The 21231-nt window shown below is 36.9% G+C and overlaps 1 protein-coding gene across 2 annotated transcripts in view; it reads right to left on the bottom strand.

Annotated features, from left to right (window-relative positions):
• The window catches only part of Gabrb2 (gamma-aminobutyric acid type A receptor beta2 subunit), a 207480-nt gene that overhangs the window by 184436 nt on the left and 1813 nt on the right, over window positions 1-21231 (bottom strand). For both annotated transcript variants that reach the window (XM_021176879.2, XM_029483941.1), the window contains exons 3-4: window positions 21121-21212; window positions 20126-20193 (exon numbers count right to left, since the gene is read on the bottom strand). In XM_021176879.2, coding sequence (XP_021032538.1) covers window positions 20126-20193; window positions 21121-21212 — 160 coding nt within the window. The remainder of the gene's footprint in view (window positions 1-20125; window positions 20194-21120; window positions 21213-21231) is intronic.

The raw sequence follows: 21231 nt of genomic DNA, 5'->3' as shown, positions 1-21231 counted from the left end.
TCAAAAAATTTCTTGCCTTCATTTAAGAAATAAAATTGACTTCTAATCTTTGTAAAAGTAACCACAAAATGTATTTAATTCTGGTCCAGCAGTAAAATACAGATGTGCCATATTCCATTCTTTAAAAGAAATTGGCCAATTTAAAAAATACTCAAGATTTTAAAAAGGAAATGAAAGGTGCCTGTCTTGGGGGTACATGCCTTTAATCCCAGCACTGGGGAGGCAGAGGTATGTGAATCTCTGTGAGATCGAAGCCTCTTCTACATAGTGAGTTCTCAGACAGCCAAAGCTCTATAGTGGCACTCCATCTCAAAAAGAAAACCAACCAACCAACCAAACAGCATCAAACCAAAGGAGGAGAAGGAGGAGGAGGAGGAAGAGAAAGAGGAGGAAGAGGAGGAGGAAGAGGAGGAGGAGGAAGAAGAGGAGGAGGAGAATGACAAGGATGAGGAAAAAGAAAGAAAGAAAGACATGAAAATAAAATAAAAAGAAACTTTAAATTATTGTAATGGAATAGTTCATTTTTCTTAAACTGAAATATTAAGTCATATTTATTCACCAGGGAACCTATCAAACTACATTCTATATACAATCGTGTATTCTGTGTAGCTCTGATTTTAGTTTCTTTTTTAATTTTAGTGATAATTTCACTGCTTGCTTTGCAAGCTTCGAAAGGATGCTGCTAACTACAACCTGCAGGTGGATATGCTGGCCAACCAGGAGAATGACTCGTATTCTTACTGACATGCAGAGTCACACACACATAAAGGAACACTGTGTTAACGGGACACTAAGGAGGGCTTCTCAGGCACGTTCCCAAATTGAACAGAGACATCCTAGAGAAAAAGTTCTTTTTGAGAGTAAGGGATGATAACTTCCAAATAAAACTATAATTTGGTAGTGCCGTAACTTCCTGAGCAAAAGCAGCACTAACGAAAGAGATTACACATTATTCTAACGTCAATTTAATTCATTTGTTATGCAACAATCGTGAATCATATTCATTTTGATTTCAATGTGCATATGGTTGGAATAGTGACGGAAACGAAAGGGTGCTGACTTCCCAAGCATGGCTTAAAAGGCTATGGTAATATTTTCTCAGTGACATAAAATTTAAATGGACAATGAGTTAAGATTTTACTCACTATAATCACTGTAGTAATAAAATATTAACCATGTCAAAAGCACCCATACACTGTTATGTCCTACAACTTCATAGTAAGTCTAAAGTAAATCTGAATAAAAAACACAGAATGCCTTCCCTGTATTTCAGAGATGAAAGATGATGCAGAGTTCTATAAAATTTGACTTATAGTTAATAACTCATGTATCTAACCTGACCTGTCACCTTTAGGCAAATGGTATTCATTCCTAAACCTTATGTGTTGAAAGTACCTAGAAAATTACAAAAGAAATCAAAGAACTGAGTTAGACATCAGTGCCAGACTGTACAAAAAGTGAAATTCAACACTGTGATATAATAATTAATAAATTTAAGGCCTCAAATGTAACAAGTTCTGGATATGGAGCAATGAAAATGTTCAGCCCACCACAAAAAAAAAAAAAAAAAGACAGGTTTTAATAGAAATACTTGAACATATCCGTTAAAAGTGCAAAAAAAAAGTACTCCAAAATACATTTCTCACTTTTTTCCTATTTATTTTACTTCTCTCTTTTTATATAAAAAAAATAAATGTTTTGGGGCTTGGAGATGTTGCTCAGTGGTTAGGAACACTGGCTGCTCTTCCAGAGGACTCAGGTTCAATTCCCAACACCAATATGGCAGCTCACAACTGTCTGTAACTTTAGTTCCAGAGAGTTTGAAACACACTCACACAAGCAGACAAAACAACAATGCATATAAAATAAAAATAAATAAATCATTAAATTTTAGTTTTTGGACATTTGTGTAGTATATGCCCACATTAAAAGTTTTACCCAGCTGTGAACTTTGGGCACTTGCACAGTGACCTGCAGAGTGAGGTAGTACTGTGAGTCCAATGACAGGAATTTTATGAAGGCAATGAACCACCTTCTGAATGGAGTTAAGGCCCACTTCACAGAGGAAACACAAGCTTATTACTGTGAACATGGCTCAGAAGTCCTGGTTGGAAAGCTCACTGGTACCAATATAAACCTAACCTATTATTTTATTATTATTATCACCATCATCATTTTATTAAATGCCCATAGGATCAAACTGCCTTCTAAATTTATTTCTCTATACCTATGGATTATTGTAACTATTAGGCACTATCAGCTATGTTTTGTTGTGGAGTAGACAGTAATTAGGACAAACACTCACAATTTATCAAGATACAGATAATATGTGTAGGGTGCTCAGCTACACAAAAGACATTCATGCAGCTTTCCTTCAAGGCTCAGAGACAATGGTAGAAGTGGAAAATAGATCTTTAAGAATCTCTCAGACACTGAGCCACCAGCCAGACAGCACATACTAGCTGGTCCAAGGCATATATACATATATATATATATATATATATATATAAATAGCAGAGGACTGCCTGGTCTGGCCTCAGTGAGAAAAGATGCACCAAACCTGTGAGGCCTGTTGGGGTTGGGGTGGGGGACATCTTCTTGAAAACAGGAGGGAGGAGGAATGGGATGAGGAACTGTGGGAGGGCAGACCAGGAGGGAGGTTAACAACTGGACTGTAAAAAGTAATAAATAATAAATAAAGATGATGATGATGAATCTAAGAATGGGAAGAACTGGACGAAAACAAGATCATTGTAGTCATAAACTCAAATGCTGCTTTGGTTGCCTGCATAGAAGCTGCACAAGATCAAAGCACTCAACAGTCTAACATGGTGGGGGGGGGGGGTAGTGTGCCCTGCTGTGGACCAAGGAGGTATTGCCAGCTGAAGGCTTTGCTTAGAAGAATTATTTTCTTTAAAGGTATGATTGCAGTAGGTTGGTCACACTCCAGTGGATGGCCCCCAACCATGCAATATATAGGCAGAACGAATTTTACCTTAAAGACCTTTAATTTAAAAAAAAAAAGGAAGAAAAAAAAAAAAAGAAGACACAAAGTTGAGCTATGTAGGGAATTGGAATAGATCTAAGAGGAGTTATGGGGAGATGTAGGATAAATAAGTTCAAATACATTTTATAGAATTCACAGAGAATTAATAAAATTTATATTTAAAAGAGACTAAGCATTTCATATACTTAAAAGGAAATATGCGCGTGCGCACACGCACGCGCACCCACACACACACACACACACACACCACAAATGCCTTTCTATAGTTTCTGATCCCTTTTCCTTTCTCAAAGACATTTTTGATTAAAAAAGATGAAAGAATCAAAGAATCTAAACCTCCTAAATGATATACTGCATTTTCTTCAGTTTTGTGGCATTTTCTAGAAATCACGAGCCAAACATATCAACATAACCATCAAAACAGATCAATAAATCAAACTGGCAAATCATGGTAGTAAACATGGGCAGACAATATTCGCCTTAGACTACTGTGATGGGAGAGCTTTTATGTCCTCTTTCTTAAAGCACCAGCTGTCAGGATGCAAGCCAGTTCTGCCTCAGTGTTGAATCTTCCCAAGCCATTACTGTGAAAGAAATCACAGAGTGGTAGATGTACTATTTGAGTCTTCTGAGTAAAACTACTTTAGTAGAAAATATCTTCTTTATATAATGTATAAATGCAACATGTATACTCCAAGTCCCCTCTAATATATGTAGACAGTAACATGTTGTGAGAATCATGGTTACTATATCCATAAAAGTTCTTGTTTTCAGCAAGTTTACAGTATAAGGGATACATATGGGACAACTTATACAAAAACAATTACTTCAAAGCCATATTTTAGTAATTAAAGGAAACACAAGGGGCATGAAGACAATGTTCTCATTGGCCATGCATGCTGGTCATTTGAGACAGATTAAAAGACTGAAATTACAATTAAACAATCATATTTTTTATGCATTTAAGTTGATTAGTAATAGGTTTCCCCTAAAAGAGGTTGTGTGTGGCAGTGTGATGGTAGTTTCAACTTAACTAGTGCCATAATGGATACCTCACCAAAGGCTGGAATAGAAATGGCAGCAAGAATGGCGAAGCTAAAAGGAGAGTTTTCTGAGATGTCTTTTTGACATTTATTCATTCGGCTAAGAATGAAAAATAACCAGAGTGAAGAATTTCCTATTTAGACTATTGATAAGAATCTAAAGTACTGAAGCATAAAAGCAAGAAATGCATAGTATACTTATTGGAATAAACTTATCGAGAAATCTGTCAGATTCTCCTAAATAAAACTACATCCTTTTATTGAAAAAAAAAAGAAGTGGGAGGGGGGGGATTCGTATTCTTCAATGGGGAGGACCCATGAGAAACAAACATCCTAATCTGTTCAATAGGAAAATTCAAAAGGTTACATTTATTAAAAGTGTGATATTTTATCCTACTGAAGTTTAACACATACATATGTACATATGACTGAGTAAGTATAAGAAAGTTTTCAGATGAGCATAAATATTGTAAAGGTGATTCATTATCTTTAACATAAAAAATTACTACGAGCACCAAGTATAGATGAATATTAATTACTATTACAGAGTAAAAATTACAAATCTAAAACCAGGAAAAATAACTTACAAGTATATAATATAAATCTATAGGGACATTCTATACAGTTTATTTCATAGTAACAAACATTCTCCAAGTAATAAAGATCACCTATGAAGGACTGATTTCATAAACATAGTACATATATGTAATAAAATTCTCTGCAAATATTAGAATTACTATTCAGAGCATAAAAGATATTGACAAAATTGTGGATATATCTGAAATCATGGTAACAGTCTTACCTTATTTCATATGGTAAACATATCATTTGTTAATACTATCAATGCATTTCTATGAAGTCTGAGGATTCTATATTTATTTTGCTAATTGTAATCATCTGCCCTTTTCTTAATTTTATTCTGACCAGGATACTGTTTTAATGGCCAGAAGAAAAAAAAATGTGGATTTTTTAAAAGTCCTAAAATATAGAGGAAATTGTGTGGCAAAGGAATTAATGTGATTGATAAATAGAATGTAACAAGGAAATTAAATCTGCCTTATACATTTCATTCCTCCATTAGCAAATACCAAAAATGTTTTCAAAAACTCAAGAAAGCTTTCCCATGATATAAATTCCAGGATAAAGTCGGGACTTCTAGTGTCATCCTTTGATATAAATACCATTTCATAAGTGGTTGAATAATATGTTAAAATTTCATAGCAGATTGTGCTCAAAGGACTCTGCCTTTTAAATAAGTATATAAAACATATAATTTAGCAATTATATTAAATATATCAAGTATATTAAAGATACAGATGTCAGATGAGTTTTGTTTAAGCAACATATTTCTCAGACCTTAGAAATCAGTCTGCTCCAACTGAAGACTCGAGTTGAAGCACGTGTAGCTATTATTTCAAAGAAACTGAAATGCCTGTCAGCAGAGCATTCTGAGACAGGTGTCACCCATTGAAATGGCAAGTATGATGTCAAGGGCTGATTTTTCTTTGCTCTGAAAGTCTCTCAAAAAATTTAATCAAAATCTAATTTTGTGCTTAATTCTCAGGATTACCATATACTTTCTTTTGAGCACGCATGCTCACGCGTGTGTGTGTGTGTGTGTGTGTGTGTGTGTGTGTGTGTGTGTGTGTTCAGCAAGAACTAAATTCATTTCTTAGAAATAAAAGCTAATGTAAAAACGCTAAGACAAATATAAATTAAAATTTCCAATTTACTTACACAGCCTACTGGTGCGGAAAGTGATAATTACTAGCAGAAATCTTCTCTACATGCTTTCACATTATGACAAGTGTTGATATATTTTTATCCTCTATTTGTTACAATTTTGTGAATTACCCACCACCCTAGGAGATTATGGCAAAGGCACATCTACTCAATTCTTAGAACACTTTTTATTTTCTGTTATCTTTAGAAAAACCTTTTGGGGAATCAAGCTTCAATTCCACTCCTGGCACTTTCTGGGGCATCATAAAAGAACTGTGTTGTCCTGGTTCTAACGAGGTCCTTGCTTCGTGAACTAACCCCTCAGTCCCCATTCATAAACTGAGAATGTAGAACCTATTTCATGGGTTCATTTGGAAATAAGAAATTATTTTTAAATTGTACCATTTCATAGACATTTCTTAATAAAATGAGTTTTAAAATTAGTCATAATAATTTTCCAGTTACACATCAAAATTATAACTCATTTCCAAACTGAAACTTTTCATTTTTTTCGAATTAAAATGTTTTTTTTTAAATATAAAGCATTATTTCTTCAAAGAACAAAGAAAATCTACATATACCATATACTTGGATTCCTATCATCCTATATTATATAAATTCAAAAGGGCAAAATCTGGGCGTGGAGTGAGTCATTGGTAGAGGGTGTGGTTCACATATGCAAGAGCTGAGTTTCAGTTAGGCAGAAGAAGATAAGAAAGAAAGAAAGAAAGAAAGAAAGAAAGAAAGAAAGAAAGAAGAGAGAGAGAGAGAGAGAAATCAAAAGTCAATTTTGGGTAATCCTTATGTAGTCCTTATTGATTGCATACTTCATATATTTTATACCAAGCAGGCATTAACAGTGTAAATGCAAGCTTTCCTTCTCTTAGGTAGTGGAGACATGCTACAGACTCATGGACAAAGCTTGTTATTTTTGTCATTCACTCAATCTCTCCCACTCCCCTCTCTGTGCCTCATTTTAAAATAAGTCAGCATAAAAACAGCAAGCAGATGAGAACTGGAGAAGAAATAAAGAAATGGGGATCAGAATCTAAACCCTACCCATTCACAGCTGTTCAGTCGTGCTTAAAACTCTTTGTCGTGCTGAAGTTTTTTTTTGTCTGAGGTGTTTCTTTAAAATGAACCATAGTTCATTTCATTCAAGATCAATGATGAAGAGAGTGATTTCTGAAGATACACTTCAGTGATAGGCCATGGCTACCTAGAAAGCACAAGGAACTAACTTGATTCTCTTGCTAATGAGTAAATGAGCAGAAGAGAAAATAAAATTGGAATTCTTGAAACCTCCGCATAATCACAAAAAAGTCAGTGTTTAAAGATGTTTTTGTGATTGACAGAATCACTAGGTGCTCTGTTGCACAAATTGTGTCAATCTAATTTGCCAGTTTCAAGAAACCAGAATAGCCAAAGCTATGTTTCATTTAAGCCTGCTTTTTAAGAAAAATAGGCAAAACTCAAAAATATATTTTTACTGTTTTAGACATTTGAAGCTGCAAGATAAGAAAAATGTGGATATATTCATAGAAGACATCAAATAGCTAATTTTCTCTATTAAGGTCCCACTACCTAATATTCCCATTAACAAAAGAAAATGCAGAAAAAAGATCTTGAATTTTACATGATTATTAACAATTTCCATTTTCATGGAAATTAAAAAACTCTAAACCAATAACAAAATGACAAGTAAATGTTTTGCATCTCTTTAAAAAAATATGCACCAGAGACCAGGGAGGTGAGATACTCTCAGGACTCAAAGGAAGGGCTCTTAAATGAAATGCCCAACAGTAGGGAGAGGGAACTTACAGAGCCTACCTAGAGCAGGAAGACAGGGCATCAAGTGAGGGATGGGGTTGCCATCCCACAGTCACATCTCTGATCCATAATTGTTCCTGTCTGAAAGAATTACAGGGATGGAAATGGAGAGGAGCCTGAGGAATAGAAGGTCCAGTGACAGGCCCAAAGTGGGATCCAGCTCAAAGGAAGGTCCCAAGACCTGACACTATTACTGAGGCTATGGAGCACTCACAAAAAGGGATCCATCATGACTGCCCTCTGAACGACCCAACAAGCAGCTGAAAGTCAGATGCAGGTATTTGCACCCAATCAAAATCTGGACAGAAGCAGCTGACTCTTGTTGTTGAATTAGGGAAGGCTGAAAGAAGCTGAGGGGAAGGGCAACCCTGAAGGAGGCCCAGCAGTCTCAATTAGCCTGGAACCCTGAGAGCTCTCAAACACTGGATCACCAAACAGACAGTATACACCAGCTGATATGAGGCCCCCAACACATATACAGTAGAGAACTTCCGGGTGTATGTTCATTCAGAGATGATGCACCTAACCCTCAAGAGACTGGAAGCCCCAGGGAATTTAGAGGTCAGGTGGCACCCCAGGGGGTGGAGACATTCACGTGGAGTTGGGGTTGGGGAAGAGGTATGGGATGTGGAACAATGGGAGGGTGGATGGGGGTAAAATATGGAGAATAAAAATTAACAAAAAAATTTGTGTAAATGTCATACTTGAATGTTTCTTAATATATAAGTGAATATGTACATATATATATTTATATTATCAATATTCAATTATCAATAGTCAATATATACATTGAAATACATGTACTGCTAGAGTCAAATAGACTGAGGTTTCAAATCCCTTTGATGCCCGTATCATCTTGTGGCTATAGACAAATTAATAACTCAAAATTTAGTTTAGACATCTGTCAAATGAGCAACTATTTCTTTTAGTTATTAGGATAATTGTGTTTTGTTGTTGTTGTTTGTTTTTTGAGACAGGGTTTCTCTATATAGTCCTGGCTGTCCTGGAACTCACTTTGTAGACCAGGCTGGTCTCAAACTCAGAAATCTGCCTGCCTCTGCCTCCCAAGTGCTGGGATTAAAAGTGTGTGCCACCACGCTGGGCAGTGTTTTGTTTTGTTTTGTTTTGTTTTGTTTTAATTTAGCTCAAATAAAATGAAAATCTTTCTAGACAGTCTAAGCACTCAGTAAAATCCCCAAACAACAAATTCAAAAATACTGTGTGTAGAGATATTCAAAATCACAAATTATAATTTGGTTACTAAATTATGACCTTACCTATAATGTACTTTAGACACCTTAGCATTCATACATATGTATATTCAAATACATACACACACACATACACATATATGTATGTGTATATCTATATCTCACATATGTTTATACAAAAGTTATTATTCATCTACTTAGGTATATCTATGAGGTCCTTATGAAACCAGGAACCCACTTATAAAATTGTAATGCTTTTAGAAAATAAATATTAGGGATAGTTTTCACAGAAAATACATAAACATGAAACTGGCACTGTAAAATGGAGTTTTTAACATTTTATTATAGAAGATTAAAAGTTATAATAATTATCAATAGTCAATTCTTCCTATCAAATGAAGTGATGGGTCAAAGTATCAAAATCTATTAATCAGCAGATTTAAAGTGACTCGATTCATTGCATGTCAATATATAAACTGTACATATTATTATACAACAGCGGTTTTATAATACTGTTAGATAATAAAACAAGGTGTTATATAAAATATTTACAAATATATTTATAATAGATAAAGAATCACTATACATTAATGATTATGACATACACAATCATGTTACAAACCAGATTTATCTATCTGAAGTACTTAAATAAAAGACTAAAATAATAGAATTTATATATAAATAGAAATAGTATCTATAAATTAAAAAATACTAGTGGGAAAAATGAACTTTGTGGAGTATTTGTTGAGTTAAAATAGCATTGTTATGACTTGGACTTGAAATATCTAGAAATGTTTGCACATTGACGTTCCACTCTCCAGTGAAATGTGTCAACTGGAGGTGGTGGGGTCTTCAAGAGATGGGATCTGGAGGGAAGAAGATTGGTGTTTAGGGGCGTGGCCTTAACAGGGAGATTAGGGCCTGTTCAGCTGCTATGAGGTGAATAGGCATGTTCTAGCCTCTTCTCTAGCCATGGAATGCTGGGCCACTACAGGCTCCAGACATCAATGTTCAATGACAGTGGACTAAACCGCCTGAAACCAGGAACCAAAATAAACTCTCTTGCTTCTCTTAGGTGTTCTATCAAAGCAATGCAGAGCTGAGGAATGCAACTGTGATGTGAAAACTTACAGGCAAACATGTTAAAATGTTTTTGATTAATAGTCTTGAACAAATTGGATGTTGAATTACTGATTTTTAAGATGCTCAAACAGCCAGGCCTTCCATTGTTTAAATGTAAGATAATGTGGTATGTATGTCTATGTGTTGATATGTCACATCCAGATAAGTGCCAGAGGGGTCCAAAGGCATTGAATCCCCTGGGCTTGGAGTTATAGTCAATGGGAAGATACCTGGTATGGGTAATATGAACTGAAATCAGGCTTTCTGTAAAAGCACTATACCTTGTTGTCAAAGCCTTTATTATAGTTAGAGACTAGCCAGTTATTTCCCATTTCCTTTCATGATGAAAATATCAAATTCACTTCTAATTTCACTATAAACCATTGTTTCTAAAAGAATGTCATCTGCTGACAATATATGAGCCTATGATTCCTGAGAGCCTTTGGCATGTGGAATTCTGTTTCATGTTTACTAAATCATGTTCTGAGCACAGACTCAGAAGACATGAATGCTAACATAGAAAAACCTCAAGGGTCACAGCATATTCATATTCCTATCTCATCATCTGAAATGGTCTTGTCTCTATCTTCCTCTCACTTTCAGCTTCTGCAATAAAGATGAAGTCTACATACTAGAGAAAGACTTAACTCTTAATGTAAAATCTACTTCAATATCTACTATATACCCTAACTAATAGGGTGCCCCTTTCGTTAGCACTTAATGAATATTTTCCAAAAGGCTACAATGACAGTGCTTTCTCTATGGCTCCAACAAATTCAGCCCTCACTGGTTGCACATCTGAGGATAGCCAGGCCTCTGCTGTACTTGCAAAGGCTGGCTTTCCAATCTCTAGTCTTCCTCTGTGGCTCACTCACATATCCCTTTCCTAAGGTGTACATTGATTCACCTTTAAAACTTCATTAATTTAATTGTCGCTGTTGTGTTAGAAGGAAATTTATTTCATCTTCAATTGCCTGAGAATTGCTTATAGAGAAGACCTCTTGGCAGGGAAATAGACACTGGGTGCCAACTTACAGAGCACAAAAATGAGAGCTGGCAATAGAAATGCCTAAAGCACATTAACAAAACTGCCATCCAAAGCCAACAGGCAGACATCTCTCCAGACTTATCCATACAGATTGCAACAACCCATTTATCCTCTTGAGTAACATACAACATGATAAAATAATGTAATATAGTAAATATTTGGCAAATAAGATGCATAGCTGGAAACGTCATATAAACTTTTGTTTTATACCTTTTCAAAATTCATCAATATTAATGTTTTCTTCTTTAATATTCAGTTTTAGTGCATGTTTACATGACCCAAAATGTGTTAATTTTATAAAAACTGAGAATGTCATAGCTGTGTAGATATAAGTCAAGGTAATATTGATACTTTAATACAGTTATCTCTTTTGCACATTTTGCATATAATTATTAATAAAGGGGAAAAACACATTATGTGCTCCTTTATTTTTTTAGTTAGTCACTTACTGTAATTGTAAGCTCCTATAAAATAAATGCAACAGATTTCTTTTTTAATAAAAGGCAATGAGTAACTGGTAAATGATCATTATGTTCATATATTTCTACGTCATACAAATTAAAGAGAGAATGTAGGGCCACCTCATAGGAAGAACAACAATATTAACTAACTAGATCCCCCAGAGATCGCAGGAACTATATCACCAACCAAAGAGTATAGATGGAAGGACCAATGGCTCCAGCTGCATATGAGGCAGAGGGTTGGTATCAATGGGAGGGGAGAATCTTGGTCCTGTGGAGGCTCAGTGCCCCAGCATAGGGAAATGCTTGGGCAGTGAGGTGGGAGTATGTGGGTGCATGGAAAAGCACCTAGAAATGGGGGGACTAGTATGGGAGAGGGGTTTGCAGAGGGGGAACCACAATGTTTGAAATGAAATAAAACAACCAATAAAAAAAGAGAAAGAAAGCAAATGCAAGTTTGCCTTGGTGACAGTGATGTTATGTATTTTTGTTACTATAATTGTAAATTATGAAATTAAAATGCACATAAATGCAGATTAAAATGTCCTATGAAATTAAAATGCACAGTACAATACTGTAAAATAACTGAGCATTGTACAAACTGTGAATAAGAACACGAATTAAAATGTAATACACCCAAATAAAAACAATTTTAAGGAATTAACAAGAAAACAGATTTTTTTTTCGTATTCTTACATTGTTTACCCACAATAGACTTTTAAAATAAAATGAGAACAGCCATTAAATACAGAAAAACATTGCTCAGTAACAGTGCTTTTCCTTACTCGCTTGGAGAAAAAAAAGCACGCTATTCTTAACACCAGTGACTGAAAAAGACATCACTTGATTTCTATTATTTAATGGCTGTCACTTGCATTTAATAAGTAGAAGCAAGAGGTGCTGTTGAACATTTTATAGTACATGTAGCAGCCCTCTACGATAGAGTGATATTTGACCCCATATACCAGCAGTGCCAGAGTTCAGATGGTTTGAATGAGTCCAAAATGAGAAAGTGTCCTTATTAAAATGAGTCCTTCTTCCCCTAAAGACTTTTTTCTAATTTATCCTCTTGTAGGGATTCTGTCATTGTGCAATGGGTTAGAAGAAATTAAAACATATATGATGCATTTCTAAAGTATGGCATTGAAGAGTGTCCCCCATCAGCTTCCTGTGTACAGTTTAAGCCCATAATCAGATCTTTAGTTCACCTCCCATTCAAGTAAAGCCTTTCTGAGTACCGAGTAAGAGAAATAACAGATGATGTACTCTGAGAGAAAGCTAAAAGAAATGGACCTTAAAATCGGAATTATTCAATGAAATGGTTGTTCAAAAACACATGAAAAACTTTAAAATTCCATGCTTGTGATGAACTATGGTTAGGTCATGTAAGAAAGGGAAAACATAGAAGAGAAGGAAGCACAGCATCTTGATAAGAATGAAGGGGATGTAAGAGTGTGGTGGTTTCGTGCAGTGCCTCCCCACAGTTTAACTTCGTTAGAACAGTTTAAAGCTGTTGTAAGTGAAGACAGCAACATAGGTGACGATTACTCATCATGAATTAGTAACCTTTATGATCACTTGATTGATATTGCTGAAGCACCACAATAAAATTAGACATGATGCTGACTGGTACTCATTAGCAATGAAAGAAATGAATTACACAATCAGCTTCCTCAACTACTTGACAAATCTTAGACAAATCTTGATATACACTGGCTAAAGTTCCTGACCGAAGGAATCACTTAATTGAAATTGAGATGTTTTAAAACTAGGACAAAGAATGATAGTAACATCTTATAAATGACTGGCTCATCTAATCGATCCTCTAATTTCTTATACACATACCACATATACCACCACCACCACCATCACCACCACCACCACCACCTCAGATGAATTAAAAACAAAACCATACAAAGTGTATCCTGGTAGAAAGGAAATGATCATAGGTAGACTTTGCTATGTTAAAAGTACAGTCTAAATGAGATGCTAAGATTGAGAGATGTGAAAGTGGTTATTTGCTGCCTGTGTGACCTTGAAAAAGCCATTCTTCACCTCTGCACTTAAGGTTTGTCTTCTCATAAATAAGTTGATTGTAATGATCGCAGATTTTATAGGAGGTTTGATAATGAGATAATGAGAAATAACACAAGGACTGCATAAGAACTCAATAAACAATAGCTGCAATTCTTTTATCCTATTAATGAGGTGATGATGATAGTGGTTGCTGAACACTGCGCAGGTGTAGGAGGAGGTGGAGGAAGAGAAGAAAGAAGACAACAGGGAAGAAGAGAAACAAGGTGGAATGAAGTATAGGAAAGCATGTGAATAAGAGGAAGAAGAATGAAATGAGGAAAGAGAAAAGGGTGAAGGAGAAAGAAGTTGATGAAGAAGAAGATGAATATTAAGAAGAGGAAATTGAGGGGGAAGAAGGAAAATGGGGAAACATGGAGGGAAGAAGTGTGAAAGAAGGAGGAAGAGAAAGAGGAAGAGAAAGAGGAAGAGAATAATTTGCCAATACAGAGTATAAGAGTTTCTATGAGTGATCTGTTTAGAGCTAATCAGACCTGTTAGCCTGGAGAGTTCCCTATGCATTCCACAATAGCAGTGCTGTCTCTTCTGATTCAGCAGATAATGTCTCAGTAAAGAAATCCCTCAGCTTCTTACTCTGTTCTATATTGTTCTTCATTGTTGTTGGTGGTGGTGGGTTTTTTTTTTTACTTTTTTATTTCTTATTATTACTTATGTTCTTCATTTTCATTTCAAATGCTATCCCCTTTCCTAGTTTCCTCTCTAAAATCCCCTATACAATCCCCCCTCCGCCTGCTCCCCAACCCACTTCCTGGCCCTGGCATTTCTCTGTATTGGGGCATTGAGCCTTCACAGGACCTAGGACCTCTCCTCCCATGATGGCCAACTAGGCCACCCTCTGCTACATATGCAGCTAAAGACATGAGCTCTGGGGGTACTGGTTAGTTCATATTGTTGTTCCTCCTATAGGGTTGCAGACCCCTTCAGCTCCTTGGGTACTTTCTCTAGCTCCTTCATTGGGGACCCTGTGTTCCATCCAATAGATGACTGTGAGCATCCACTTCTGTATTTGCCAGGACTGGCATACCCTCACAGGAGACAGCTATATCAGGGTCCTGTCAGCAAACGCAGACACTATTGCATATATTGTTTGTTGAATCTCCCACCTTTTGCCCCCTAGAGATTATTTCTTGTCTAAAGTGCACATGGCTACTTTTAAAGCAAATTTCCTCTCCTCAAAAATGTAGTTGGCCTCCAACCACTAAAGCATTTATCATTGTGCTTTGTTAATATGTTCCCGTTACTGTGACTGAGAAACAACACTTACAACTTCTTCAAAGTGATTCCACAACATGGATACTGATGGACCACTTGTTTCTCATCTAGACTCTCATGAGCATCAGTTGGAAAGACATTAGCTGATGGCTCTTACATCAACAACTCCTTGGCTGCAAGTCAGGTGCCCACCATTCTCTTTCCTCAGCTCCTTTTCCGTTTTCTGCTACATAAACTGCAGTGCTCATAGGACCTCCATTTTTAGCTATCTTTTGTTTCTCTTTTAATTTTCTCCCCATACAGTAGTAGTACATCCCACTTACCTGACACAGTGTTCAAGTCTATGAGCAAGCCTTCTTTCTCTATTGTAGGCTTCTGTTTTTCAATCACCTACTAGTTACCCCCCCCAAAGGCTACATACATGTAGAAAATTCAAAAGCAGGGTTGCTCAAACTGAACACCCCATCAGCCAATATGCCATCCTTCCAACCTCCACCACCATTCTGATCTTCTCCATAGCAATAAATGACACCATCAAATCATGGGATTCATCTAAAGCATACCACTCCTGATTTGTAAGCTTGTGGGTTTTATATCTCCTTCATTGCTGTCATATCTTAACTCACCCATACACCCTAGCCTTTGTACTTAGCTTTCTTGTCTTCTCCTGACCTTAGACTTTGTTCTACTCCTGGTCTGAATTTCAAAACCAACTTTTAGAGCTTGAGTGAGACTGTATGATTCTGCTTAGATTCTTGCATGAGTCTGTACTCTCTTTAGAAAGATAACAAGCTCTTTAGTAAGGTAGGTAGGCAGGCAGGCAGACAGACAAACACTCATAAATACACATTCACACAAGGCACATATGTGTGCCCATGTGCATCATGCACAAGCACACACACACACACACACACACACACACAACTCTATATGATCTGATCACTTTCTCTGGCTACATCACCAACTCTTCACTCTTCTCTCTAGGGTCACACCAGCATTTTCAACCTACTAACAGATTGACACCATTTCTTTCCCCTTTGCATTGTCTCATTTATGTCGGTTCTACTGGGAACACCCATCCACAGATCTCTAGCCTCCATTTTGACATCAGCTATGTAGCTCATCATTATTCTATATTTTTATAATGTTCTGTCCTTCAATGTACTTACGACTTGACATTGGAATTTAGTCTACATTATTTTAAATGGTGCATGTCTTCAAATTAAGCACTATGATATGACTATGCTGTATTTCCCCACATCAGCATTATAGATTGTTGACAGTTAATAGCAAATTTCTGTTATGACAATTAATTCTTCTTTCAGTGCTGGAAACATCACATACTATCATAGTCAATATTATTTGTTTGATATAATTCATCGATATTATAGAAGCAGATAGCAAACTATGTAGCAAATAAGCCAACTTGTCATACCAAATAATAAATGAGCATTGAAATTAAGCATCAAAAGACTGATAGAAGACAGAGACCACTAGGCATCTGATTGGCTGCTGAACAAAGACATGAACGAAAAGATACGATGTAGGCTAAGCAAATGTCAGAAACTGAGGCCGAGTTAAAGGTTGACATACACTTAAATGTATATAAAGTTACATGAGGTCAGGGGTAGGGTGATATCCTTTGTTGCTCTGTCCATCAGGCCTTACACATATCTTGCTTATAGTAACTGCTAAATAACTATTCCTTGAATGGAATTTTAAGCTCTGCAGCTGGCGATACAAGAAACATCTGTATATTTTTAAAGCATTACTTCTCTCCATTTGCCATTCCATAAAAAGGTAATTTTGTGAATGTGTTTACTAGAACTCTTTCCTGAAAAGTGAAATATTGCTTTAGTTGGTTGGCAAATGTGCCATTTCAAAAATGAAGAATCTGCCTCAAATGAAGAAAAAGCTATTTTGGTCCATAATTCTCAGAGCCAAATTTGAATCGTAAAATGCACTTTTCATCAAAGAATCTTAACAAAAAGATTCTTGCCAATTTAACCAAGACATCTAAAAATATTTCATTCTAGAGCCAAGCTTCCTGCTTAGCGGCATCTAACTGAGATCATGGAGTCCAAAGACTTTCCATTGGGTAATGGTCACTCAAGCAGAGAACCTGCTACACTGTCACCACCTTCTGAAACCTCAGAATGACACACTGTTTAGAAATTTTGGACTTCTTTCAGATTTTCCTCTATTTCAAATTTCCCTGAAACTTTTATGTGTTCAACAACTGCTATCACAAGCAACTGTAACTAGAGATACGTGTAACTTGTAGATGGAAGTCTCTTAATGCTTATTCTGTACCGTTCAACCAGAAAGAAATGGAGCCCTAATGAGGTACATGGCTACAAAAAAATGAACACAGGACAGCAGGAATGTATGCTGGGTATGATGAACGTTTGCCTGTTTTTTACCCCCTCGTTAAGTTAAATGAAATTAATGTCATTTTATTAATCCTGGTAGTTATCTGGGACACTAGAAAAAGAACTATTCCATCCTTTGACAATTAAGGAAATAAAGACCCTTAAACTTTGAATAACCACAGTGTGACCAAGAAATGGAGCTGGCACCGAGCACTCCTGATCCAGCTCTGGGTCTTTCTACAAATATCATCTGTTCTTTTTTTTTTTTTTAATCCCATCAATGCACACTTATATTGCTGCAGTTCAAATATGTGAATGGTCTGTGGAATGTCATTTTTGAAAGGCAGATGCACAATAATAAAAGTTACAGCTACCAGAGACTTCTCAAATATCACAAAAGTTCACAAGCCATACTGAACAAACAAGGGCATTAATCAACCTTGAGATTTCACTTAAATAGTTAAAAATCACTCTTTAGACAATAAATATAATCAAAACATCCTAACCCTGGTAGGCCTTTGTACTAGATACAATACAAGCCTTACCAATGAGTTATCAATGGGGGCCTAATTCATCTGTTGCTTCCAAGTGAATAACCATATTTTGAAACAAAATAGTAGTTATATGTGTTACAAAACTATTTTGGAAGATTAATTTTAGGTCAGTAAGACTGGCAGCCCAAAGTGTGGCTGGACAAATACACTGGTGTCAGCATTAAGCTAAGAAAGGAGTCTGGCTTGGAATTTTTCACACCTGCTTCAAATCATTAATGCTACACTGTTGTCCCATTTACAAGCTGACATTTATTTTTGCACTTTCGACATCCCATGACTTCTCTGCAACAGTAAATAGCTCAAAGTGATTACACCCTGCCTCAGCTGGATCTATATTTTGACTAGCAGGTCTTGGCATTGTGTCCACCTCTGATCCCTCTCCAAAATGGTTCATGCAGGGGGAAAATGTCAGTTGAAGTTTCTGAAGAGAACAAAAGGTTTACCACTCTATGCTATGTAAGGATATAATACCCACAAGTCATTTCCAACCTATTTTAGTTACCTGGAGTCATTTTGTGAGCATTGCTTTATCTCATAAATATTTTTCTATGAGAAACTTTGTGATGTCTTTAAAAAGCAGTTAGTAAAATAAAGCTTTATTGGAGAAGATGAGCAAAAAATTTAAAATAATAAATGAGATACAAGTTTGACCAAGCATATGTAGAAAATATAAAACTTAACTGATTTCTATTTAACTTTGACATTAGAAATTCCATTTAGAGCCAAGTACCTGGGATTGTAGAGGTACCCAGGTTAGGACACTTTCTATCACTATGCTGAAATTCAAATATGTAAACTGATGGATGACTTCTCAAATATCACAAAAGTAAAATATTTGCATATCTGAGGAATTAATTTCTTAAGAAACACATTGTCTATCTACATAGGACAGTTTCCTACTGTGTCTTTCCAAGTCATCAAATATTATCTTTCTTCTGTGTTTGTGTATCATACAATAAAAATATTCCCAATTATTAGATTATAAACTTTCTGTTATTAAACCACTGCTGAGTTAGTTGATGATCCCCCAGAGTCTCTGTAAAATGGTCAGAATCTTATGATACCTTTAGATTGTTACTGCCCAGCATCTGTAACTGATATTCTAGATGCCACTTTGAATTCTGGGAATATGAGAACTTCTGTTAAATTTAGGTGAGAGCCAGGCTAAATCCTAATACTTCAAATTTCTTGAGTTAATTAGTATGTCCTAAATTTTATGTCCCAATGGCTGGCTTAGAAGTGTTTGTATAAAAGCTTACACACTTCATCTCTTTCTTTAATTATTTGTCCAGTCTCAAGACAGGAAGACAGGAGGATGTCATAGAACAATCTGAAATGGGCTGTGTGCTATCAGATCTGAAAGGAATGCTGGAATATTAAGGTTCACTTGATCTAGATTCACTTCCAAGAAGAGAAGAGGAGAGGAGAGGCGAGAGGGAGGGAAACAGGGAGGAAGGGAGGGAGGGAGGGAGGGAGGGAGAGAAGAAGGGAGGGAAACAGGGAAGGAGGGAGAGGGAAAGAGAGAAAGAGGGAGAGAGAGAATTTACAGGAGAAATGTCCCTGAGTTAACTGGGGGAATCTGGGACACTTGTCCTTGTCATGTATGTCCACAGTGCTCCAACGTGGGCAGCAGGGGGCGCTCCTGCATGAAGCATACCCCCCCAAAAGTGCTTCCCTGTTGGAGAACACAGGTTCTTCTCACACCCCTCTCTCTCAGTTCTTATTCTTTGTCCAAAGACTGAGTGTTGCTGACAATAAATTGTATGTGCTTGGTACACATAATGATTAGTGTCGCAGGAGCAGTAAGAAAGTACACTAGGTATTAAGCTTGCCCTTTTGGATAAAGACTGGCCAGTTTTTTATTTGATTTCAGTGGATTAGCAGAAGGGGTTAAAGGAGATGGAAGGTGGTGGGAGGAGCAGAGATGTCAAATGTCATTAAGTACTAGGAAGCAATTTCCTAAAGCAACAAGTGGGCAGCAACACCCCAGAACTAATTACTTAGTCACTCTGTGAGAGTTTAGTTTGTACGATAGACTTCCTGGTAGGTTTTTGTTTGGTTGTTTTATTTATTCAGTCATTTATTTAGTCACATTTAAATGCTCCTTTTACCATGACTGAGCCCCAAACACAGAACTGTAACTTGACAAACTGAGGCTTTCAGGAAGCTGTGAGAGCCATAGCTTCTGCAGGGCGCCTTCCAGCATATTGCTGCCTGTACAAGTGAATGTGTGAGGTACTTTACCCACTCTGTATTGGATCCAAATTGGAAAAAGTGCAAAAACCCAGCAGTTGTTTTGTAATTACACATACCATGAATTCCAGATAAATATACCATTCTCCTGTCCTCACATTATACACATATTCAAACATACTCCACCCCCCCAGCAACTGCACAGCCCCCACACAGTCCCCATTACAGAGACATATCTATGAGCATTAATACTCACCATATTGACCTCAGAAACCATATCAATGCTGGCAATATCAATGTTCATTCCTACGGCCACAGGGGGACCTGCAAACCAAGATGGTCAGCCATGTGACTTCTCAGAACTTATTCATACCAAGAGTTGTCACTGGGAACTCTAAAGAACCCCCTCTGTAGAACTAATGCACATATTCATCACTTTCCCACATCTTTGCAGTACGAATGTGGGGGTACTCTTCTAGGAATATGCACACATGTGCTGGTCAGACAATGTTGCCAGCTCTGTCTTCACATGTTGATGTCTCAGCATGTGAATTCCTACAAACTCACAGAGCCCTAGGGATTTGTGTATTTTGCATTGAAACCCCCTCCTTTTTTTCCCCACCCACTTCTGTGTGTAGGTTTTAACTCTTTAATTCCATTAAGAGTCTGAGCAACATTAAATAAATGGCCACACTAGCATATCTGGGGCTCCAGGGAGAGATGCCCCTTTTCCCTCTGCTATCTTTATTCTCAATTCCCCAGACCCCCTTCTCCCCTATGCCATTCGCATATAGGGCTGGGTGGAATCCCGACATGAGCCACTTTAAACCATGGCCAGAACTCTTCTAAAGTAGGTGGGCACAGAGAGTTGAGGCCACCTCTCAGCCAACTGCCTGCACACTGTGTCCTCAAAAATACTCACATTTTAAGACATCCCCGGCTGGGCACACTGTTAACTAAACTTAAGAGGTTTGTATCTCAAGAAACCTCAGACTGGGAACAATGATGTATCACGGTGAAGGAGAATGAGAGCGGTTACGAAGTCTAAGGGGGTCTTCTTGAAAGACCTCTCAAGTGCTGGACAGAAACTGGCTTAAGTTTGGATCTGTTTCTTAGCAAGGTAAAATAGGGAAACATTCTATACATCACATGCACCCACAACTAAGGAGAGGAAAGAGAGTGCACACAAAGCCCAAAAGACAGCTTGGGCTGGAGCTGGGCTGTTTCTTATTTGCAAGGCAATCCCATTACCTCCAAAATCTGGTCTCAGACGAATGTCATAGCCTTTCAACAGTCTGTCCACCGTCTCTTTAACCAGCGACATATTACTAGGGTCATTGACACTAAAGAAAAAAATGACAA

This window comes from Mus caroli, chromosome 11 (assembly GCF_900094665.2).
Source record: "Mus caroli chromosome 11, CAROLI_EIJ_v1.1, whole genome shotgun sequence".
Lineage (NCBI taxonomy): Eukaryota > Metazoa > Chordata > Mammalia > Rodentia > Muridae > Mus > Mus caroli.
The sequence above is the reverse complement of the archived record's forward strand: the minus strand, read 5'-3'. Positions and strand labels throughout refer to the sequence as shown.